This window comes from Rattus norvegicus, chromosome 12 (genome assembly GCF_036323735.1).
Source record: "Rattus norvegicus strain BN/NHsdMcwi chromosome 12, GRCr8, whole genome shotgun sequence".
Classification (NCBI taxonomy): Eukaryota; Metazoa; Chordata; class Mammalia; order Rodentia; family Muridae; genus Rattus; species Rattus norvegicus.
In genome coordinates, this window is record NC_086030.1 from 38754343 (window position 1) to 38779775 (window position 25433).

At 46.9% G+C, this 25433-nt stretch overlaps 1 protein-coding gene across 1 annotated transcript; it reads left to right on the top strand.

The window, feature by feature from the left end:
* The first annotated feature begins 1888 nt into the window (after nt 1–1888).
* Il31 (interleukin 31) lies at nt 1889–11575 on the top strand. The gene is made up of 3 exons (XM_017598514.3): nt 1889–2120; nt 9197–9348; nt 11005–11575. The coding sequence occupies exons 1-3, from the start codon at nt 2018–2020 to the stop codon at nt 11320–11322; spliced, it is 573 nt and encodes a 190-aa protein (XP_017454003.1). The 5' UTR covers nt 1889–2017; the 3' UTR covers nt 11323–11575.
* The last annotated feature ends 13858 nt before the right edge of the window (nt 11576–25433 follow it).

Here is a 25433-nt window from a genome sequence, read left to right on the forward strand (position 1 = left end):
AAGGAACAACTAACTAGCAGCAAATGACCTGGAGAGCTTACTGCGATTTCCTGTTGGCTTCAGAACGTTGTCAGTTCTGGACCGTCCAGTGACCCTAAGATGCACGACAGAAAAGCCACAACCAAGAATCCCCCGAGGTCTTCAACCTCACTTTCCCCTGAGACTTTGTCTTCTCCCTCACCCATGTTTCAAGACCGTGCGATCTACTCTCACTTTTTCCTCGATGCCACAGTGAGACTTCTACCCCAGCAGTTTATTCAAAGTTCCCTCTCAAAATTCCTGTGACCTCACATTTACAAACCTACAGGCTCTGCCTAGCCTTATCTCTCTTGACCTTTCCATGGTTGTGAGAATGCCAATTGTTTCTTCTGACTTGAGAAACCACTTCCCCTCTTGTTCCGTGACAGCATCTTTTTCTCCCCTCCTCGGGTGTGCCTTCTTGAATTGAACCCCAAGTCACCTTTCTTTTTTCTGCTGCTGATGGCTCAGGTTCCAAGGCTCTACAAGTGACTGCCATCTCGTATGCTGGTCCTCTACTATAGGCTTGCTGTTGTGTCCACTGTAAAATACTGGTGGCTTCCAAATGGGCATTTCCAGTTCCCTCCTTTGTGTTGCTAGTTCAAGTCCAGTGGCCGGCTCAATCATCCTTAGCTGTGCCCCCTCACCTCACAACAAAAGATTCAATTACATTCCTCAAACCCCACACCCTCTGCGTCTTCCTCGAATCACTGCCTTTTATCCATTTGCCCAAACCTGAAACCTAGAAGTTGCCTTCAATCCCCACTGTTCCTCCATCTCCACAGCCACCCATCCTTTCTGAGTTTTACCCCTTAAATGTTTTTCTAGTCCACATCTTTTTTTTTTTCTTTTCAGAGCTGAGGATTGAACCCAGGGCCTTGCACTTGCTAGGCAAGCGCTCTACCACTGAGCTAAATCCCCAACCCCCTAGTCCACATCTCTTTACATCTACCTGTCACATTATCCTGGCTCACCTACGAATGTGTAGTGTTTGAGAGCTGATTGAAACGTTCTTGGGGATGTTTAAGTGTGTAGAATAGGGCTGGAGAGATGGTTCAGCGGTTAAGGGCACTGACTGCTCTTCCAGAGGTCCTGAGTTCAATTCCCAGCTACCACATGGTGGTTCACAACCATCTGTAATGGGATCCGATGCCCTCTTCTGACCTGCAGATGTATATGCAGAACACTGTGTATATAATAAATAAACAGATTAAAAAAAAAACAAAAAAATATATTCTGTGTGAGTGGGATCACCCCCACGTGGGAGTCAGATGACAATGTAGGGTCCTCACTTCCCACCTTGTTTTAGGCAGGCCTCTCTACTGTTCATACATATGCCAGGCCAGCTGGGCTGCAAGCTTCAGGAATCCTCCTGCCTCCACCTTCCAGCTCTCAGGAGGTGAGCTAGAATTGTGGAGATGGGATTCCATGCTGAGCGTTATGTGGATTCCGACAATTTGCCCTCCTGTCTAGACATTAGTCACTTCCCCACTGAGCCATCTCTGCAGCCCTAAACTGAGGGTTTTAAGAAAGCAGAAATGAGGGGTTGGGGATTTAGCTCAGTGGTAGAGCGCTTGCCTAGCAAGCGCAAGGCCCTGGGTTCGGTCCCCAGCTCCGAGAAAAAAAAAAAAAAAAAAAAAAAGAAAGCAGAAATGGGCCTGGGGCTAGAGCTCAATTGAAAGAATTTATCTTGAATTCAGAACCCAGCACTGCAAAAACCAAGGTGAAAGACTTGCCATTGTGGCGTAATAATGGTTGGAATTCTGCAGCTTTTGTGGAAAGTGAAAGCCAAGAACAGGGGAGGCTGACAGCACATGCTCACCGCTCACAGGACCATAGTATCTCTCTCTTGTTGACCCTCGACTTGCTGGCATGGTGGTGCACTCTTCTAATCCCAGCTCTAGGGAGGTGGAGGCAAGAGGATCCCAAATCTGGGCTACATAGTGCAACCTCTTCTTATGAAAACAGTTATCTGCATAGCCCAAGGCTGGGTGGGCTGATGTGTCATAGTGGGAGGAAGGACTCCCGGCGCCCCCACCACTCCCCGAGGATTTATACAAGTTCAGTGATGGAGGAGATTTTCTTCAGTGGTGAAGCCATTGGTAAGATGCTTGCTCTAGCTGTTGTGAACAATTTACCCATGATCCTAGGAAAGTTATGGGGTCATTCAGAGAAGGCCTGCAAGCAGAAGGGGCACTGGTTGGGAAGAAGAGGAGGAATCTGTAGATGAGGAAAGGAGACAAAAGGGCAAAGTGTGTGTGTGTGTGTGTGTGTGTGTGTGTGTGTGTACGAATACACACGCACGTGGGTGTGTGTTTGTGAATACATTCAAAATACATTATAGACATACAAGAAATTATCATAGTGAAACCCATTATATAAAATTAATACATGCTAATAAAAACAATCTTAGTTCTTGGGAAGATGAGGCAGGAGGGTTACTGTAAGTTCAAAGTCGGGGTTGGGGATTTGGCTCAGTGGTAGAGCGCTTAAGGCCCTGGGTTTGATCCCCAGCTCCGAAAAAGAAAAAAAAAAGTTCAAAGTCAGGGCTACACTGTAAGTTTCAGGTTAGCTGGGGTTACAAAGTAAGACCCTATCTGAAAACAAATCAAATGATCAGAAGCCCAGCATGCGCTCTGAGCATGCCCTCATAGATCGAAACGGAAGCTATAGGCTTGGGACTCCTGCTTTCCGCCAGGGCTCAGAGGCTTGTACCAAGCTCACACCCTTAAGTCAAAAGGCTTTCCTAGATTCCCCTGAGGGACCGTGATCTTCAAGTCAGCAATGGCATCTAAGTCCTCACGAGGCTCTCCGGCTTTCTCTTCTGCCCCAGATTTTGTGTCTGTTCTGTTTGTCAAGTTGTGTTTATTCTTTGAGTCAGGGTCTCATGCACCAAGGCTGGCCTCCGACTTAACTCTGTAGTAGGGACTTCTGATCCTCCTGCCTTTACCTCCTGATGACGCCACATCCAGTTTGTACAGTGCTGAGGATAGAACCCAGGGCTCTGTGCAGCAAGCACTCGAACTCTACCAACTGAGCTGCACATTCGCCTTGTTTTGTTCCATGGAGGGTTTTTTTGGGGGGTGGGGAGGCTGGTTAGTGTGTGTGTGTGTGTGTGTGTATGTGTGTGTGTGTGTGTCTGATGCGGGGGAGGGACTGACTTGGAACTCGATACATAATCGAAGGTGACCTTGAACTTCTGATCCCCGTTCTTCTACCTCCCGAGTGCTGGGATTGTAAGTGTGCACCATCATACCTGACTCCCTCCAGTTTTGTTGGGCGTCTGGCTTCTTGGATGGATCCCCAGGGGCTCAGAAAAGGCAGGCAAGCACTGAATCATGGTACTGCGTCTAGCCCTTAGGGTTTACATGCTAGCATTAAACCAACTCAGATATCTAAGATAATTCCCATGTCTTAAGTAAACGGATTACTAAACTGCTTTCCTCTACAGAGTCCCCTTTGCCTGGGATGTGACATAATGGTTACATTATGTCCACTATGTATAACAAACACTAGTTACAACCAAGGCCAGGTGTCAGAGTCCTGCCGGCTGCTGGTTTTACTAGAAGATCTGATTAAATTGGGGTTTGGAAAGTGAGGCAAAGAGCACGAGTAAGCCACTCTGTGGAGAAGCCTGGCAGAGGCAGAGTCCTGGTGTGAGCACACCATCCCAGACCTGGGAGGCAGGAGGAGCTTTGGGATATTTGAGGCTAGCCCACTTCTGAAACCCCAAACCGAAAGGAAGGTGGGTGAGAAAAAAGAAAAGAGAAGCCGGAAGCCAAGGTAGGAATGAGAGTGACAGGGGATTCCTCCTGTTGTGTGTTTGGGGGCTGTGAGCCACCCACACCTGACCTCATTTCTGAACTCTGGACTCCCAATACCATGGTTCATCTGTCACAGAACTGATACCCCATGGCGTCCTAGTCAACTGTTCCTAGCAGGACTCTCAACTTCCTCTCTGAGGACATCTTGTCCCTCATCACACACTATCAGCCCAACTGTCTCCTCACTGCCCAGAAGTTCCCCTTGATCCATCTCCACATCCGTCCACTGGCTCCCACACCTCCATCTCCATGACGGCTGCCCTAACCTCTCACCTGGACCCCTGGGTAACTTCTCCTTGGCTCCCCCATCTCTATCTTAAACTCCCACTCCCCTCTTTACTCAGAAGCCTGTCTCTCCCCCGCTTTTCAAAAGCATGCCAGATCCTGTAAGTCCCTATCTAAAGCTATCTGGTGGTATCTCATCGCACTTAGAAGAAAACCTAAGTTCTTTATCCTGGCCCAAAGGTCTTTCATGCTGGGCTTCTGCCCACATCTCCACCACCTTCTTTTTCTCCCACTTCACTCTAGACATCATGGCCTTCTTTCTGTTTGTGGAAGGACACCGAGCTCATCTCTGCAGCAGCCCACTGTCCCCAGATCCTTCTATGAAAAATTCCTTCTCATCCTCTGGGTCTCCGTTTTACTCAACCAATCAATTAATTACTAAGTCAGCTTCTATTTTGAGACAATGGCACCCTGTAGCTAATCTGAAAGATACTATGTAATCTAGGTTGCTGTAGCTAATCTGAAAGATACTATGTAATCTAGGCTGTCTTCAAACTTGCTGGGAGCCTCCTACCTTCACTTCCTGAGTGATGGAATCGCAAAGCCACCCTGTCTGGCTTCCGGTCTCAGTTTAAAGGTTAAGATATTTTACACACCATTCTCTAGCCAAACACACAGTAGTCATTCACAGTTCTATTATTCCTGGTGGCTTTCTTCTGTGTGAATACTTCTTAGTCTTGTCTCTCTCTCTCCCTCTCTTTTCTTTTCTTTTCTTTTTTTTTTTTTTTCGGAGCTGGGGACTGAACCCAGGGCCTTGCGCTTGCTAGGCAAACGCTCTACCACTGAGCTAAATCCCCAACCCCTTAGTCTTGTCTCTTGCCCCCTAGAATGCTAGGTAATAAGCACAGGAACTTTGGTGAGCTTGTTTGTCACTCTTTCTGAGAACCTACAAGAGAACATAGTTGACACTCAGAACAAGAATAAACCGGGAGCGCTTTTTCATGGGGGGCTCTGTGAAGATTTAGATGAATATTTCCTTTCCGGCCACCAGCCATCGGAAAGTCACTGGAGTGGACGATGAATGCAAGCACATGCCACATTCTTCATGAGGCGCCTCTGGGCACAGAGGTGGCTGCGGATGCTCTGGGTGAAAAGTGCAAAGGTTATGAGGTCCAAATCAGTGGGGAGAATGACAGCCAGGGTGTTCCGGTGAAACAAGGACAGCAAAGTGCTCCTGCTGTTAGGTGGCATTCATTATTTCTTCCTTTTCTTTTTGTTTCTTTTCCCTTTTTCTCCTCCTCCTCTTCCTCTTTCTTCTCCTCCTCCCCTCTCCTTTTTTGTTGGTTTTTTTTTTTTTTTGAGAAGGGTGTCTCTGTGTAGACCTGGCTGTCCTGGACCTAACTCTGTAGACCAGGCTAGCCTCAAACTCAGAAATCCACCTGCCTCTCTACTTCCCGAATGCTGGGATCAAAAGTTTGAGCCATCCCTGCCCGGAGAGTAAGGGGCCTTCTTGTTATGGACCGAAGAGAACTAGAGGAAGGAAGCAGAAGTCTCTTCAAGATGCTCATGGGCGCCAACCTGAGTATTCTCATCTTGACTATTGAAATAAATAAATAAATAAATAAATAAATAAATAATAAATAAATGGAAAGAAAGATATTCCTGGACTGACTGAGCCTATAGTGCTTCCACAGTTGTGGCCCAAAAGAGGCAAGCAGAATCCGAAAGTTTTTCCATCTCTCTACAGGAGATATCCAGGAATACATTGTCAAAAAGCTTTCAAACAGAGGTGGGAGGCCAGGATTGATGCACCCAAATCGAGCATCTTATCAAACGTATCCTGCAGCACAAATGCTGACTGACAGACTGCTCTGATGAAACCACGCACCAAGGATAATGAGGAAGCTGCAGAATGTGATAAACGTTTGGCCAAGAGAAAGAAGGAAGCCAAAGGAAACAACCAGGAACAGACTGCCGGGAGATATAGGCTGTGTTCAATCGGAGCTTCTACTTCTGAGTCTGAATTCAATCAAAAATGGTGTTTAAGAGTACCAAATAGGGGGTTGGGGATTTAGCTCAGTGGTAGAGCGCTTACCTAGGAAGCGCAAGGCCCTGGGTTCGGTCCCCAGCTCCGAAAAAAAGAAAAAAGAAAAAAAAAAAAAAAAAAAAGAGAGAGAGATTCTGTTTCAAAAAAAACCTAAAACCAAACCAACCAACAAAAACAGACAGACAAAACAAAAACCTCTAAAAGAAGTAACAAATAGGGGCTGGGGATTTAGCTCAGGGGTAGAGCGCTTACCTAGGAAGCGCAAGGCCCTGGGTTCGGTCCCCAGCTCCGAAAAAAAAGAACAAAAAAAAAAAAAAAGAAGTAACAAATAAATGATCAGACATCGAATCTCCAAAAACAAACAAGAACAAATGGGAAGCTAAAGGGTTGGTTCGGTGTTTGCTGCTCTCATGGAGAACTAGAACTTTAATTATTTTTAAGAGTTGCTTTTAATGATGGTTCTTAAATGCTTAAACCTCCCTTCTAGTCCACCACCCACCAATAGGTAGCAGAAAAGAAAGGATACAGGGGTGGGGCGGGGAGTGGACCTGTTGAGAAATGATTCTTTGGAGTAAATCTCATCTGCATCGCCAGGAAATCAGCAGTCTTAGTTCACAGGAGTCAGCCACGGAAGCTCGATCCACTCACGGACTTGCCAGCAAGTCCAGTGCAGTAGTCAGGATAGCGGCATTGGTGGTGCTACCTCGCAGGAGCACCCAGGCCTCAGCTGAATCAGCACGTGTCAGTGGGAGGAATCAGGATCACCAGGATCACCACAAGGCCTTGGCTGTGCCTCAATGGACAAAGCAAAGACGAACGAGGAGGCAAGCCCGAGAACTGTTCTACAAGGGAGCCCCTCTCACAGTCTGTCCGGTCCTATCTATACTCCCTCTATACATCCTGTCTTCCACAGGTCTTGCCTCAGCAAAATGCCACGTGTCAGTGTCCACTGGCATCATCACGCTGCCAATCGCCCGAGTCTGTGGAAACAGAAAGCAGTCGCGGCATGGGACCTGAAGTTCTTTGGTGCGGGGTCTCTCCATGGAGTCCCGACAAACGGAGCTCGACCGTGCTTGTAAGGTGGACCAATACGAGTGTGTCATTAGCGGGGACTCCTTCATCACGTGTCCTATCACGTGTCCTATCACGTTGCCTGAGCAGAACGCCCTTTCACCTGTGTCTGATTCAGGAAAACATTCGCTCATCTGTTTGCCCCAGCAAAATCCCATCCAACACAACTGACTTTCCAAAGAACCCTTAAGTTTCCACTCCTGCTCAGGAGAACCAATGCCTCCCTTTGGCCTCCGCAGGCACTGGCAATATAAACAGGCAAAATAAAACTTTGTTTGTTGGTTGTTTTGGTTTGCAGTTTTGATTTCTTTGGGGTGTTCGTTCGTTTGTTTTTGAGATAGGGTTTCTCTGGGTAGCCCTGGCTGTCCAGGAACGCTCTGTAGACCAGACTGGCCTTAAACTCACAGATCTGGTGGGATTAAAGGCGTGCATCACCACTGCCTACCTACAAAATAAATCTTAACAAAAAGAATAAACGATTCCAATCATATTTTTTGAAGGAAGTAAGTACTGAAGTAGGGCTTTGGGCATGGGATGGGAATGTTCTAACAGTGATCAATAAACCCAACTTCCTTTTTCTTTGATAGACAGTTGCTCTCTCCAGCCCAGTCTGGGCTGAGACTCACTGTGAGACAAGGCTGGCCCCAAATTTGCATCAATCCTCCCTCTTCTGTCTCCTGAATGCTGGAACTGCAAACTTGAGAATCAAACCCCTGTCCTCTGGAAGAGCATCCAGTGCTCTTAACCACTGAGCCATCTCTCCAAACCATGAATATCACTTTACTTTTTTTTTTTTTTTTTGGAGCTGGGGACCGAACCCAGGGCCTTGCGCATGCTAGGCAAGCGCTCTACCGCTGAGCTAAATCCCCAACCCCCACATTTTTTAAATAGTTAAAGGATATTTTGATTATAAAGATTTAAAAGAATGTCTCACCTGCTTTAAGCATGTGTGATTTGAAATATGGTAGTAAACGTTTCTTCAAAGCTTAAAAATTTAGTGCTTTGTTTTGTTTTGTCTTGTCTTGTTTCAGTTAGTGATTTGCTGCCCAGAGTGGCTTCGAATTTGTGACCTTCTTGTCTCAGCCTCATGACTGCTAAGATTCCAAGTGTGTACCCCCTCAGTTCCAATAATTAACTGCCCACCCCCCACTCCCATTATCTGGACAATGGAAGATGTGACCAGAAGTAACTCTTGAGTGATTCTGGCCCTAGAGGCAGAAGTCACAAAGGTGGAGGTGAGAACCCAGGACAAGGGCAGGCATTGGAGCACAGACGCCTTCTCCTCATACCTCCCTTGTGCTCATTAGAGTCATCCTGCGGCTTCAGGAATCCCCAGAGATGGATCGCTCTGAGGATCTCACGATGGCTCTTTGCTGATAAACGGCCTCTTAAAACTTCCCTGCAGGGTACTGACCCCTCAGCCCGTCCAAGTCACTTCTTCCTCAGGGTTTGTACTTTTCGATTCTGGGCTTCAAAGTTTCCTCTCATTAACTCAGCGAGCACTTTCCAAGAAAAATCAGATGCCCAAGATGCACATGCCTTCCTGTGTGGTATGTCTATGCGTTTGTGTGTGTGTGTGCGTGTGTGTGCATGTGACTCAAGCCTCTCTGTCTTGCCTTGAGGGTAACCTCAGCATTTCCTTCCAGCCCTGCTTTCCCCCGAGCCGAGGCTGGCAGCATTCTGAAAATGTTTTCTGGAGAAAAGCTGAGCAATGGTTTTGCCATGGGCGGGACTTTGATCTTCTTCCTCGCCACGTCCCTTTATATATCGCCTGGTGGCCATGGCGAACACATCAGGCTCCAGAGGCCACAAGCAAAGCAGGTCTTACTCATTGTCTTCCCGTCACCATGATCTTCTACACAGGTACCACGGGCTCTGCAGCTCCATAGCCCTTATTAGGGGAAGGAGACAGGAATGGCTGCCCCAGGTGGTTGCTGGCTGGCACCTGTTGTAACTGAAGCTGGGGTGAGCAGGGGCGCCTGAGCTTCATGGCATCCTTCTCTTTCTCCAGGACCGACAAAGCCCGCCCTGGTGCTGCTGTGCTGTGTAGGAGCCTGGCTGGCCATCTGCAGCTCCTCCTTTGGTGCACCCATATCAAAGACAAATATACAACGTACACTTGAACTCTTGAAAGAGGAGTCGAAGGCTCTTTATGAAGACTATGTAAGTGTCCTTGAGATTGTTTTCCTAAACCATTTCTTTAAAAGGTCTTATTTGGCTGTCAGGCACAGCTGTTCTTTTTTTTTTTTTTTTTTTTTTTTTTTTTTTTTTTTTTGGAGCTGGGGACCGAACCCAGGGCCTTGCGTTTGCTAGGCAAGCGCTCTACCACTGAGCTAAATCCCCAACCCCACAGCTGTTCTTTTTCGATACGAAACCAGCTATGGAAGCTAGAGAGGCAAGGGGACAAATCAGACAGGTCGGGGTGAAATGTTCACAGGGGTATAGACGCACTAGCAAAGGGGCAGAGGGGGCTTGGGGATTTAGCTCAGTGGTAGAGCGCTTGCCCAGCAAACGCAAGGCCCTGGGTTCGGTCCCCAGCTCCAAAAAAAAGAAAAAGAAAAAAAAAGGGGGGGGGTGGCAGAGGCAGACTAGTCCAAGGGACCTGAAACCTCAGCGACTTCCCGAACACTACAGGACGTGTGCTCACAGCGTCCTTCATCTCAAACCTGTCTGCCTCACGGTCCTACTAGATGAGCATTCTTGCTGGAAGTGCATCCTTAGAGATGGGCCAGCTCGATTCAGGAATCCCCTGAGAAGCCAGGCTGGAGAGAGGGCTCAGCGGTTAAGAGCACTGACTGCTCTTCCTAGAAGTCCTGAGTTCAATTCCCAGGAGTTCCCTGAGAGTGATGAGAGCCAGTCTAAGCAGTAGAAGGCTTCCTAGTGGAAGCAGGACATGGAAATCTTCCTTTGGGTCTCTGGTTCCTCTGCAGTTGACTAACTAGGCAACTGTCTGTGCTGTTGGAGCATCCTGGAAAGCCCTCTGCCTTGCCAGATCTTGGCACACAAGACCCAGAAAGTATGACTACTTAATTTACTTAGGGCCTCTTAGATAACTTCAATTAAACAAGCAACACTGAACCTGGAAATGCCAGTGACGTTAGTGTTGACCTTATCGTCTGTTCTGTCGCATAAGCTTTGGCCTTGGCTTTAATTGACTTAAAGGTAAATGTGAGCCACCAAGGCTGATAATGGTCTTAACAAGTTGGTCCTTCGGTTTCTTTTTTTCTTTTTTTTTTTTCTTTTTTTCTTTTTTTCTTTTTTTCGGAGCTGGGGACCGAACCCAGGGCCTTGCGCTTGCTAGGCAGGTGCTCTACCACTGAGCTAAATCCCCAACCCCTAGTTCTTCGGTTTCTTGACTCTCCCTAGCATCTCAGAGGCCTTTCCAGGCCAGCACAGACCACCTTTTATCAGCACGTGACACCAGTGGCATTCATACAGAGACACAGAAAAGGGAAGCTTCATGGAAACACAGATAAATCCCCTTTTCCCACTCACCTCAGCCACTGAGCCTCTGAGAATAGGTTGCAGAAGGCTGGGGGCGGCCTCACTCAGATGGGCAGAGGGGCAGGAAGGAAGGTGGGTAGGAACACCCTTAGGGAATCATGGCTGACCTGGGTGGCTATGCCACGTCTTCTAGCTCGCAATCCATCTATGCCTTAGATTTGTGTAGACACAGGGTTAGTGATGGCCCAAGCCTCACAAGGATGTTGTGTCAATTAGATAAGGTCTGAGCCAGGCTAGACACAGAGGACGCACTGGATCTGTATGGGTTATTGCAAACCTCTTCCTTATAATATTTTAAATCTCCTCTTTCTCCAGAACAAAACCGAGGCATCTGGGATATCGCCAGATGAGTCGCTACAGCTGCCGTGTTTCAGCCTGGGCCGAGAAGCACTAACCAACATTTCAGGCCTCAAAGCATACCTGGAGGAAGTCAAATCGTTGAGCAAGAACACAGTAGATACTACTAAGCTCACAAAACGGCTGGTCGACATCAGCTGTTTGAACCCACTGAATGTAAACATTTCCAGGCCTCAAAAAACTGACTCCTACACTAAAAAAACATTCATACTTAGTGTTTTAAAGAAGTTCTCAGACTGCATGGCAGAAGTGCAGGCTAAAGACAATATATGCTGAGCGACGGCGGGGAGAGCCCAGTGTCCTGGGACAGCTGAGCCTGCAATGTAGGACTTAACCCCAAAGAGACTGTGCCGTCGTAACTAGCCATGTTATTTATATGTTTTTGTTCTGTCCATTGAAATCTTATTCTTCTACCCTGTAGGGACTGGAATTTGCAGATTATATTTATTTATTGGTATTTATGTACTGAGTTTGTTAACGCTCCATGGAGGAGCCCTCAGAGTCTATTTAATAAATTATACCGACACGATCTCAGTAATCAGTTTTGGAGTTTGTCAGAGGATGGGGATGTTCTGGAAATAGTGTTTATGTTGCTGGCTTCTCCCACCAATTACGGACAAACAATCCCAGCAGCATCACGTGTCTGATAAACATCTTTGTTCCAGGCGGGCCATAAGTCCGATCACTGTCGTTTTGGTGTGTGGGCTGGGAGACTTCAGGAAAGAAGTCATTTAGTCACTTAGTCAAGGTTACGCACCTGTTTGGCGATATACCCAGATTCCAGCTCGGACTGCATTATTCTGCCCGACCTCAGTTCTTCCCTCGGCAGTGACTGAGTCTCAGGGACACTGACTCAGGGCAGTAACTCAGTATCCATGCACAATTGCGACTGCATTCCCAAGTCACTTCTTTGACCAATTCTGTAGGGACATCTTCACGGCAGACATAACGGTTTGCTGTGTGAGTAGTAGCGAGTCCTTGAGCATTGGTAAGGTTCTCAGTGTGCGTCCGGATGAAGGGGTCTCAAAGTATCTGGGAACCGTTCAGCAGCAACAGCGTCATGTTGGAAACACAAGGCCTTGATCCATCTGCTCACTCCCAGGGTCTTAGTTTTGTTTGTGGAAACACTGAGGATCAAACCCAGGGCCTTGAGCATGGTAGCCTATGAGCCTGAGACGAGCCATCAGCCCCATAGCCATGGTTTTGAAGCCTCCTAAGCACTCATTTTCAGATGTGCTCCCACTGAGAACCACTAATCTTGAGTCAACCTGTACTTTCATGGTTTAGAGAAACTAAGGTCCAACGAAACAGAAGATGTGGCGTGCTGAAGCGCACAGAACGGGGAGATGTGGTCAGGATTCTGAGCGCTGTAGCTAGGACTCAGACTTCTCATTCTTGCTCTAGTGGGTTTCTCTATTCTGATCTCACACCAGGCTCATTTGTGCTCAAGCACACTCAGGGCGGTACAGCCGCAGGCTCATAGCAGGCTTAGTAAGAATCCCCAGACACCCTGTCTTCAATGGCTCTGTTTGACTATCCTTGCCAGGCAGTCCAACTCTGTTATTAGAAAAGCTATCCAAAACTGGGACGTAAGGACAGAACATATCACAACTATATGTCCTTTCAAAGAAAAAAAAAAATAAGCAGACACGAGATCGCTGTGAAAGAAATGATTTACAGGAGAAACAGAAGAGACAGACAAATGTTCTTTCAAGAATTCTAATTAAAAATAAAAAGTCTCGGGGACTGGAGAGATGGCTCAGTGGTTAAGAACACTGACTGCTCTTCCAGAGGTCCTGAGTTCAATTCCCAGCAACCACATGGTGACTCACAACCATCTGTGATGGGATCCAATGCCTTCTTCTGGTGTGTCTGAAGACAGTGATGGTATACTCATATACATAAAATAAATAAATCTTAAAAAAATAAAAATAAAGTCTTGGAGAACTATATATGTTATATATAAATATAAACATAAGTATATATATTATCTATGCATATATTTTTATGAAAGCATACAGAATATATACATGTGTGTATATACCTATATATACATATGTATGTGTATGTGTGTGTATATATATGCATATACACACACACACACACACACACACACACACACACACATATATATATATATATATATATATATATATATATATATATGAAACAAAACATGAATGAGGGGAACAGAAAATCAGCAATGATACCCAGAATATGAAATTAGAGGAAACTGGATTGGTTTCACATATCATCTCCATAATGAGCGATTTTGGTGATGGTTTCCAAAAATGTCCACGAATTCTTGGTTATACCTCCTTACGGCAAGCAGGACAAATCTGAGGGTCCCTCCCCATTTTTTAAAGGAATTACTAGCCTTGACACCTTTCTTCAGTGCACTGAACCCTTATTCTTACACCCTTGTTGGGCATAAGAACACATTCTCTACTTGGTAGGCTGGTGAGTATCGTCTTGGAAGGCCTGGAAGTCAACATTTGGACCTGACTAGTGTTGAACTCACAGAGATCCACCTGCCCCGACCTCCCGACGGCTAGGATTAAAGGTGTGGCACCGTGCCTGGTTCTTTGTTTCGGGAGAGGGTCCTACTTGGCTATGCAGCCATGGCTGGCCCCGAGCACATGATTCTCCTTCTCCCCAACTTCTTAAATACTGGGTGACAGGTAGGTCCACGTGCTCACTTTATGATTTTTTTTGTGTGTGCTGGGATCAAACTGGAATGGTTCCCCTGCTGTGAGCTCATGACGTGTCACTGAACATCAGTCACATTCAGCCTCCGGGGATATTTAAAAAATTCAGTTCCTCAGTTATACTGAGCTCGGTCCAAGTGGCTCGATGGCCTGTGGAACAGCACCGCTCTGGGAGGGGTTACCTTTGACTGACATATTATCTCCTTCCACTTGGTCCTGGAGACAAGAGCCAAACTCATTTCTACGGACTGGAGAAGCCGGTTCCAAAGGCCCGGTAACGTGGCCAGGTGGGTGCCACCCTTGAGCCATTTCTTTCCAGCTTAAGTTTCTGTCACTGACATGTGTGGTCTAGCTTTGGATCAGCCGTGTGCGGAGAATGTCTCTGCCCTCCTGGAGGACTGTTTGGACAATAAAGATGTGTGTTTGGTGGCAGGTATTCCGTACTACCCGGAAATGTGAAGCCTTCTCCGTCATCACAACAGGGGGTTAGACTCTGAATAAGAAGCCAGTGACACAGAACAGCACAGATGGTGGGAAATTAATCCTCACGGGAAGAGGTGGGGACCACAGGGTGACCACTGTCCAGGAGGAGGAAGGCTAAGGTCTCGGTAGCTGCACACTGTCCCAGAGTTTGGCAGTGACAAGCAAGGAGCTCATAGTGATTTTGCAGGCCACTGCCTATCCCTACCTAACATCCGTAACTTGTTGCTCCACTGGAATCAGCCCAAAGGGGGACTGAGCTCGGGTCTCTCAGCATGGCTCCCACCACTGAAAGCCCACAGTTCTGGAGATGACTCAGTCCCTGGCTGGGGACTGCACAACGGTTCTCCAATCAAACCTACGTTGCTGGGCTGGGAGATGGCTCAGTGGGTAAAGTGCTTGATGTGTAAGCATGAGGACCCAGAGCCCATGTAAAGCCAGATGTGATAGTTACACATCTGTAGCTTCAGTGCACCTAGGATGAGACCAGGAAATGAAAACAGGAAAATCTTTGGACAGTCACGGGCCAGCTAGCCTGACATACATCGTGGTGAACAAGAGACCCTGTCTCAAAGGAGGCGGAAGGCTAATATTACTATCTGGAGTTGTCCTCTGATCACCACACACATGCCTGCATGCACACGTACATATATACACATCATACACAGAGGCATAAAAAAAAAACCACTTAGTTTTTCTTGCAGGCATGAGACATCTTGTGATGTTCTGATTCTCCTCATTTCCCTGCTTGACTGGCGTTTCTCCAGGGAAGAGGTGAACAGCAAAACAAATTCCATTTTGTTGGGCTGAGGAGATGGCTGGCTCAGTGGGGAAAGCACGTGTCACACGAGTCTGAAGACCTGAGGCTGATTCCCGGAGGTCATGTCAAAGCCAGAGACGGTGGCACATGTCTGTGATCCCAGCATTCCTATGGCAAGATGGGAGGCAGAGATAGGAGAATCACACCAAAGACCATGGGTCAGCATAGAGTGGGCCGCATAGCAGAAATAACAAGAGACACTTGTCTCAAACACGAGGTGGAAGGCAAGAACTGACCTGTGGAAGTTGTCCTCTGATTTCCATACAAGGGTTGTAATTTGCATGTGCCTGCGTTCACACACATAGACCACACACACACTAATGCTACTACTACTAGTAATAAAATTTATATGTTTCTTCTGGTGGTGAATCCCAAACTCTTAGGAATCAGACCAGTGGTGGCCCAGCCTGTGTGCAGTCACGAGGCTCCACCAGAGGGGCTTCTTGTATTCGAATGTTCTATTCTGTTTTTGAAAGAGGGTCATACTGTATAACTTGGCTTACCTGGGAGCTGCAATATTCCTGACTCAGACTCCTGAGTGCTGGGATTACAGGCATGTGCTTGGCATGACCAAGTCTTTGTTCTTGTCATTGTCTCAAAAGCCTTAATGTGATTTGAACAAGTCAATACATACTGGTTGTGTTATTCTATTGGAGTGTATGAACAAAAGCCAAATTCCTGGATTTTATACCTGGAGATTTGGATTAGTGTCTAGCTAGGTCTCTAGAATGAATTTGGGCAACTTTATTGACCTAGAATTTATGTAGCATAAACACCACTTGTTCAATGTGTAGAAAGTGCATGATTCTCCGAACTTGGTGCTGGTCAATGATATGTCAGTCAATATGTACACGACAAGGGCGTTCCCACTGACTGCTCTCTTAACGTTGTGGTACAACACATCACTCATGTGTCCATGTCCTGATACAGGAGTAAGCCTGCTGTGCCACTATCATATAAAAGTACAGCACAGGCACCGGGGCAGAGCAGTTGTCTATATGTACAAGGACATATAGCTCAGTCTTCCACACCCAACCCAAGAGGTAAGGATAGCATATGAATTCAGGTGCAGTATGTGGTTCTGAAGTAAACTTTGTTACTGGTCTGTATAATTACTACACATGCTCACTCTTCATTGCTATGACAAAACACTCGAGATGATCAACTTAAAAGGAAGAAAGGTCCCCTGAGGACCCAGTGGTAGTTAATGGCTGCAGGGGTAAGGTTCATGCTTCAGTAAATAACATCACACTCATGATTATGTAAGCAAATACTACTTAAACTCTGGGACTCTCTCTCTCTCTCTCTCTCTCTCTCTCTCTCTCTCTCTCTCTCACACACACACACACACACATACACACACACACACACACACACACACACACACACACACACACACACGGACACAGATATGGACAAAGACCCAGACACACACACATACATAGAGACATGGGTACACACAGACACATACATACAGGCATGAACACACATGTACACACACACACACACAGACACAATGAAAGTAGGAGGGGGACTTGTTGGGAAGACACTCCGAGCAATTAGAAGGGGATACAGGAATGTAATGGGCACAATAGGAACAAAATATAAACATGTGTGAAATGATCAAGGAATAAGTGAAAATACTTAAAAGTAACATCAGAATCAGGCACAGCAGTTGAAGGCACTTGTCACTCTTGCAGAGGACCAAGGCTGGATTCCCGGAATCCACTATCTGTAACTCCAGTTCTAGGGGCTGTGACACCCTCTTCTGACCTTTGTGGGCACCAGGCATCATGACAAACCAGCAAAGCACTCATAAGCCCAAAATCAATAAATCTTAAAAAGAATGACAGCTGATAATATCTGAAGCCTACACCTGGGTTTTCCCTGCTTTACTGTAGTGAACTAGGGCAGTTTGAATGGGAATGGCCCCCACAGGCCATTTTCAAACATTTGATTCCTAGTGGGTGGACTGTTTAGGAAGGATTTGAACATGCTGCCTTGCGGGAAGAGGTGTGCCATTGAGCTTTTAGGTTTCAAAAGACCACGGGCCAGGCCCAGGCTCCCTCTCTCTTTGCCTGCAAGTGTTAGATCAGGTGTGAGCTCTCAGCAACTGTTCCAGGACCATGCCTGACACTATGCTTCCCACCGAAACGATCATGGACTCTGAACTGTAAGCAACCCCCCCCCCCATTAATGCTTGCCTTGGTTGTGGTCATGGTGTCCTTTTTGTAAATAATTATTTATTTACATTCCAGCCGTTGTCCCTCCCCCCAGGCACCCCCTCCTACAGTTTCTCCTCCCCCTTGCCTCTGAGAAGGTGTTCCCCCACCCCAGGCCTCCCGATTCCCTAGGACCTCTAGTCTAGGCACATCTTCTCCCATTGAGGCCAGACCAGGTAGTCCTCTGCTATATGTGTGCCAGGGGGCCTCGGACCAGCCGGTGTATGCTTCCTAGTTGGTGGCTCAGTCTCTGGGAGCTCCCTAGGGTCCAGGTTAGTAAAGACTGCTGGTCTTTCTCCCCTTCAGCTTCTTCAATCCTTCCCTTATGCAACCATAGGGGGCTCTGGGAAACCATCGGGCGGTTCCTCAGACAATTGGAAATAGTTCTACCTGAAGACCCAGCTATACCACTCTTGGGCATATACCCAAAATATGCCCCACCATACTACAAGGACACATGCTCCACTATGTTCACAGCAGCCTTATTCGTAATAGCCGGAAACTGGAAAGAACGCAGATGTCCCTTAACCAAAGAATGGATATAGAAAGTGTGGTTCATTTACACAATGGAATACTATTCAGCTATTAAAAATGAGGACATCGTGAATTTTGCAGGCAAATGGATGGAACTAGAAAATATCATCCTGAGTGAGGTAACCCAGATCCAAAAGGACAAGCATGTTCCTGTCTAAAGAACTACAGGGACAAAAATGGAGAAGAGACTAAGACAGGAGCTTAGCATAGCTGTCATCTGAGGAGTCATGGTGTCTTTTTACAGTAATAGACAGTAAGCAAGACACCCACTTATCCAGAGTCCCTACCTGTGTACATGGCAAATGCCTTGATTTACTTTCTCATAAACATTTTAATTACATTTACTCATTTACTTACTTGTGTGTGTGTGTGTGTGTGTGTGTGTGTGTGTGTGTGTGTGTGTAAGTATACATGAAGAAGCCGGAGGACAATTTTCACATTTCTCTCCTTCCAACATAATGAGCCCGGAGACCGGACTCAGGTCCTCAGGTAGCAAACCTTCATGTCCACCACCTTTATGTCCGCCATCTCAGCAGCTCCATGGCTTTCTTTCGTCGTGTGACTACAGAAGTCCCATGCTGAAGTGCGACACGGTAATCTGAATCCATGTTCCCAAGCAGAGGGCACTCATACATACTTGGCTCAGAACAACCTACTTCTTATTCTCTTTGGAAAAAGGGGCAGGGAAGCAGGGCTTATTGTGACTCACGGTATCAGGGGCTTTTGCTCCGTCGCTTGGTCCCATTGCTTTTGGCAGCTCATCACAGCAAGAACATGTGGCTCTACCTGCTCACCCCACGGCAGAGCTAGACAGCAGGGAGAGGAGGAGGGCTGGAGTCCCAGTAACCCCTTCAAGGGATGTCCCAAGGACTTAGGTTTCTTCTAATAGGCCCCCATCTCTCAAACATTTCACCACCTCCCAGTAGTTCCAGTTAACTGCAGCCCAAGTTAGCCACACATGAATTCCAGATTCAAACAATAGCACCATACTATATATTATGTAATGGCACACAATACTATATCATATACCACCATACCATACTGCACTGTATAATACAATAGCGTGCTACACCATACCATACTGTGCTACACCATACGGAACTGTACTGTACTATATTGAATTACGCTATGCTGTATAATATACTTATATGGGCGGTATACATAGCACCCCGTCCTACACTATGCTACATGTGCTGGTTTGAATGAGAATGCCCTCCAGAACCTCGTGTGTTTGAATGTCTCTTTCCTAGTTTGTGAAGTTGTTTGGGAAGGATCGGAAGGCGTGGCCTTACTGGAGGAGGTTCACTGGCGGTGGGCTTTTACAGCTCAGACCATTCTGAGTGTTAGTTCTCTCTTTGTCTTGTGCTTACGGACAAGATGTAAGCTCTCAGCCACTCACCCAGCGTCATGCCTGTCTGTGTGCTGCCATGCTTCCTGCCACGATGGTCATAGATTATAATCCTTTGGGACTGTGAACTCCAAAATGAAATGCTTGCTTCCATAAGTTGCCTTGGTCATGATGTTTGATCACAGTAATAGAAAAGTAACTAAGACATTATACTATATACAATAATAGGTATGCTACACAATTGTATCCTTTCCTACCCTCTACTATTTTGTTGTTGGTGGTGGTGGTAGGTTTTTCTTTTCTGACAGGGTCTAAGAATCCCTCCCTAGCTCTGCCCTGGAACTCCTTATGTAGAACAGGCTAGCCTTGAATTTGCAAGTGATCCTCTTCCCTCTGGCTTGGGAGTCCTGGGAAGACAGACAGACATCAACACATCTAGCTATACTTGTTTTTTTTGTTGTTGTTGTTTTTTGTTGTTTGTCTTTCAGTGACGGGCTTTTCTGGGGAACACTGTCAGTGAGCTATGCTCCCAGCCCTGTGTCTCTTTTGGCATTATCTTGGAGTGTGTTCCTACTTGCTGAAGCAAAACAAAACCAAATGGTATGCTGTGTTACGTCAGTCTCGGGAGCCTATACCTCATGCTTCCCTTCTATCTGTCGAGACAAGCCTAGTGATTGAGCCCTCCCTCTAGGTTTGGTGAAGTATATCCTACAGTGTTCACAGGACAGGGTACCTGATAACACATTCCTCAGAAAGTAGCTGTCCCAAACGGGTGAATCACCGTGCACTTACAGAGTTGTGCAACGATAATCACCATCTAATCCCAAAGCAGTTTTTTTTTTATTCCCAAAGGAAACCCCCTGTCCATCACAGCAGCTTGTCACTCCCAAGTGCCCTTTCCTCTCTGCCCTCCTAACCACTCTGCCTGTCTGGATTTTCCCAGTCTTGACTGTCCTGTCGATGACATCACAACGCTATGTGCCCTGGAGTCTGGCTCCCTTCACACAGCAGGATGTTTTGAAGGTTCATCCGAATTGGAACAGGTACATCTGCCATCACTCGCTTGCCTGTTTATTTTGAATCCTGTGTCAGCAGGACTGACTGTGTCAGGAGCCGCCTGTGTTGCTAGCCTGGGGCAGAACAGCCTCGGTAGCAAGAGCTTTCACTCACTGTTCCTTGGTAGCCCAGGGGTTTTCAAACGGGGATCAGAACTTTCGATATGATCCGTGAGCCCTGATGCTGGTGGCCCACTACTACGGTGACATTTGTTTTGATGACTACTTTCCCCCCACAGATTCTCAGAAACAAGAAAAGTATAGAGGAGAGATAGGAGAGATCAGAGAGAGGCTCACTCTAAATCAAGACAACCTGCCCAAGGACCACGCAGGAGAGAAATCTCACTCATACTTGCTTTCTCTGGAGGCAGTAATGTTGGATAGGGCCAACCGCTGACGGCAAACGTGATAAACCCTAAGTTAACGGGAACCCGACTAGGAAAAAACTCTCAATGGAATTTCTTTGGGTAACGATCGGCCAATCCCTAGAAAGAGGCTAAAGAGTAAATAAGCAGGTCTTGGCATTTTGTGAGAAACTAAATACCCCAAATGTCTTTCACGGCATGGTTTTGTAGTCAAAGTAATACACAACGATGACTGTTGTACGTCGAGTGTATGGTGGTGCCTGCCTGTTGATGCCGGCATCTGGAGGCAGAGGCAGGCAGATCCCTGTGAGTTCCAGCTCAAAACTAAGCAAGTAAATTAATAAATAACAAAAAGAAACTCCCGTGTCACAGACTTAGAGAAGCAAAGCAGCAGCAAGTGCTGATGAGGGGACTGACGTATCCCGGGGGATGTCCCTGAGAGCAAAAGGACAGTCGGGGGAATAGAGAGCTGTGAGAAAAAGAGAAAAAAACCAAAACACCCAGAATCCACAAACTGATCTTAAATTTATGGGCTTAAGGGGTTGTCCTGCCACAGCCTCCTGAGTAGCTAGGAGAAGAGGCATGGGCCACAGTGGGCAGCAAGAAAAATATTTATTTTTATTTGTGGGAGAGGGGAGAAGGAGGGGATGAGGGAGGGGAGGGGGGAGGGGAGGAAATGGGAGAGGAGAGAGGGAAAGGAGGAGGGGGAAGAGGGGAAACTGAGAGGGGAGAGGGAGAGGGGAGAGAGAGGGGAGAGGGGAGAAGGAGTAGGAAAAGGGAGAAGGAAGAGATGAGGAGAGGGGGAGAAGGAGGGGGAGGGAGAGTTTAAGCCACATGGCAGCTGGCTCCTGTGGAGACCTGAAAACAGTATTGGCTCCCTTAGACCTGGAGTTCCAGATGTTTATAAGCTGCGCAACATGGGTGCTGGGATTTGAACTCAGGACCTCTGGAAGAGCAGCCAATGCTCCTAGACTGCTGAGCCATTACTCTAAACAAAAGGATGGTTGAATGACGTCAATTTCTTTTTTTTTTTTTTTTTTTTGGTTCTTTTTTTTTTTTGGAGCTGGGGACCGAACCCAGGGCCTTGCGCTTCCTAGGTAAGCGCTCTCCACTGAGCTAAATCCCCAGCCCCATGACGTCAATTTCTTATTCTGGAGAATAAAGGTATGTGAGGAAAAGTAAAAAGGAAATGGAGGGGCTGGGGATTTAGCTCAGTGGTAGAGCGCTTACCTAGGAAGCGCAAGGCCCTGGGTTCGGTCCCCAGCTCCGGAAAAAAAAAGAACCAAAAAAAAAAAAAAAAAAAAAAAAGGAAATGGAAGATGCTGTGGGCAGGAGTGATGGAGGAGAAGGGGAGGGGGGGAGGGAGAGTGGGAGAAAAGGGGCTCAAACGTCCTTAGAACCACAAGCACAGGAGAAGTCAAATGCAAAGTGACAAATCAAACAGCCAGTAAATGTGAAACTGCTCAGCTCCACAGGAGACCAAGAAAGGCAAATAAACAGGAGGGCTGGCTGGCTCTCAAGTTATATCCTGTCAAAAGCCCCAACAGCCAAGCAATCCTCTTCTGGAAGGACTCTGCCCTCAACCCGGGACTTTCTTGCCATCCTGTCCTAACCTGACTCCCCAGGGAACCTGACCCAAACTGGACAAAGTGTGCACATGAACATGTCTACACCAGCATCAGGGATCACACTGAAACCAGACTTGCCCACAGAAGGGAAGGGGCCTGTGTCTGTGGGAATCTTGTCAGCGATTCACAGCCGGAGCCTGTTAGAGAAAATGGAGAGAGACTGAGGGCTTCGGGAGAGTTTCCTAACTCCAAAGGCGATCTGATCCAGGCTGAAGGAGAAGGAAGGGGTAGACGAAGTTGGAGGCAGCTCTCAGCCTGTGGAAGAGGATTTTTGTTTATTTTGATTATTTTAAAGATTTATTTCTTGGGGCTGGGGATTTAGCTCAGTGGTAGAGCGCTTACCTAGGAAGCGCAAGGCCCTGGGTTCGGTCCCCAGCTCCGAAAAAAAGAACCAAAAAAAAAAAAAAAAGATTTATTTCTTTATTATATATAAGTACACTGTCGCTGTCTTCAGACACACCAGAAGAGGGCATCGGATCTCATTACAGATGGTTGTGAGCCACCATGTGGTTGCTGGGAATTGAATTCAGGACCTCTGGAAGAGCAGTCAGTGCTCTTAACCACTGAGCCATGTCTCCAGCCCCCTGATTTTTTTTTTTTTTTTTTTTAAGATTTATTTATTTATTATATATAAGTACACTGTAGCTGTCTTCAGATACACCAGAAGAGGGCATCAGATCTCTTTACAGATGGTTGTGAGCCACCATGTGGTTGCTGGGAATTGAACTCATGACCTCTGGAAGAGCAGTCGGGTGCTCTTAACCGCTGAGCCATCTCTCCAGCCCTTTTTTTTTTTCTTAAAGGCAGGTCATACAGGCTGTCTCAAACTTTCTATGTAGCTAAAGTTGGCCTTGAACTCACCTCTTCCCTCCACCTCCTGTGTCCTGCGATTCTAGGCAGGGGCTCCTTCCCGTGTGTGTCTTCTATTAACAGGGTTTAAGGAAGCTGCTAGGAAACCAAGCCGAAGTTGATCATCGGAGGAGTCTCATATCTCCCAAGGATGAGCCAGTTCAGTACCTGCTACACTATCACTGGCTGGGGGTAGCTGGTAAAAAGCAGGGCCTGATGTCGGGGGTCATACATTTCAGGGGCCAGCATCAGAGGCTCTCAGACAATCACACTTCCCAAAGTAGGGCATGTCAGAGGCACACTTTCATGGTGACCATGCAACCCAAATAGCTCAACATAAGGCCATGAGCAAGAAGACGCAGCGTTTCTTTATGTGAACGAATTAAGCAGGCTTTCACAGCACTCCTCAAAGACTATCTAACAGCAGGTAAAAATACGAGGTCGATGGATAAAAAAGCCGGCTGTAACACTTTGACACAAAGTCTCTAGCTCAGGTCGAGCGAGCAGCAGTCCTCTTGCCCCCACGTCCCAAGGGGTGGGATCACAGGTGTGAGACGCCATGTCTAATACAGAATATGGTGACACACACCGGTAACCATGGGTCTGGGGTGGTGGGAGCAGAAGGATCATAAGTTTAATGGCCCGCCTGCACTACACAGAGTTGGAGAGCAACCTAGGCAAAATGAGACCCTAACTCAACAAGACCAAAACGTACAGCGATCTTTTCCTGAGTCAGAGCCACTCGCGTCTGTGTGTCTTTGTCCCACAGGAGGACAGAAAGCAAGACTGTCAACAAAAGCATCTTTGGGGAGGGGAGTCAATCTCTTTCTATGTTTATCCATCCAGCGTGCAGATTTTCTTTTTAACATATTTATTATCATTATGTGTGCATGACGTGTGTATTCATGGACACACACACCGAAATGTGTATGTGGAGGCCAGGGGACAACTCTTAAGTAGTCATTTCTCTCCTTCCACCTATACCTGGGTTCTGGGGATCAAAGGTGGCTCATCAGGCTTACACAGCGAGTTCCTCTACCTGCTGAGTCGTCTTGCCAGCCCCGTCTTGCTTGCAATCATTTTTGAGATGGAATCTTAACTCTGTAACCCCGGCTGGCTTAAGACCCACTATGTAGGCTGGCCTTGAATTTGTGGCAACCTGCCCGAGAGCTGGCATTTCAGGTACGAGCTGCCTACCGTGCTCTTATTTTGGAAGTCGGTCAGATGAATAGATATGATCTTAAATTTTTAAAACAAAATAGCGGTTAGGGAAAAGGAAAACGGAGGCGGCGAGGAGCATGGGCAGCAAAGGTAAAATGATGGTGGTCCCGAGACTTCTCACCTAAGCAGTGGGTTAGGGATGCGCACATTTCTCCTTACAGGTCTCCGAGATGAGGCAGTCCACTCTTCACGGTTTCTTCTGCTCACCAAGTCTTGCAGCTGCACAGAACAGCCAAAGGTCGGCCGTGCTAGGGGAGATGGCTTCTTGTTTAATGATGTATAGTATAACCAAAGCCCTGTTGCTTCCCCAAGCCCCCAAGCCCCTACCTAGATTATCCACAATGACAGTCCTTTGCAATGAGAACACTACATCTCGATTCTGAGTCTTCACTAGTCCAGATCTCAACAACTGACTTCTGCAAGGGCCCCAGGGAAGCATCGCTGTTAACATCAGCTATCCTCGGGTTTGTTTTTTTTTGGTTTTTTTTTTTTTTTTCCCCGGAGCTAGGGACCGAACCCAGGGCCTTGCGCTTCCTAGGCAAGTGCTCTACCACTGAGCTAAATCCCCAACCCCTCGGGTTTGTTTTTAACTTACCATCATTATCACATTACTATGCAATCTAACTTTAGAGAAACCACTCTTTTTCTCTGAAGAACGGTCTTTAGGGCAGGGGGCGCTGTCACATGTTTATAACTCCAGTACTCCTCGGGAGGCTGAGGCAGGAAGGTGGTGAGTTCATTCTGGACTATATAGTAAGCCAGGTGTGTGTGTGTGTGTGTGTGTGTGTGTGTGTGTGTGTGTGTGTGTGTATGTGTGTGTATGTATATGTATATGTGTGTATGTATGTATATATGTATGTGTGTGTATGTGTGTGTGTATATATGTGTGTGTGTATGTTTGTATTGAGACCTAATCTCAAAATTGAAAACAGAGAGGCAAACTTAGGGACAGGTTTATTTTAGCTCACAGCTCCCGGTTGTAGTCTAGCCCCGTAGAGAAGTTGCAAGGGTAGGAGCTTGGGGTATCTGGGTCCCACTGCATCCACAGTTGAGAGCAGAGGTAGGATGAATGTACATGTATATATATTAGCTCTCAGCCAGCTTTCTTTTCTATACACTCCAGGGCTCAGAACCAGGGAGTGGTGTCACACACTTTC

Coding starts and splice junctions, on each gene's coding strand:
- Il31 (XM_017598514.3), top strand. CDS start 2,018: ATGTGTCATAGTGGGAGGAAGGACTCCCGGCGCCCCCACCACTCCCCG. Junction 2,121..9,196: donor CTTCAGTGGTGAAGCCATTG/GTAAGATGCTTG, acceptor CTCTTTCTCCAG/GACCGACAAAGCCCGCCCTG. Junction 9,349..11,004: donor AGGCTCTTTATGAAGACTAT/GTAAGTGTCCTT, acceptor CTCTTTCTCCAG/AACAAAACCGAGGCATCTGG.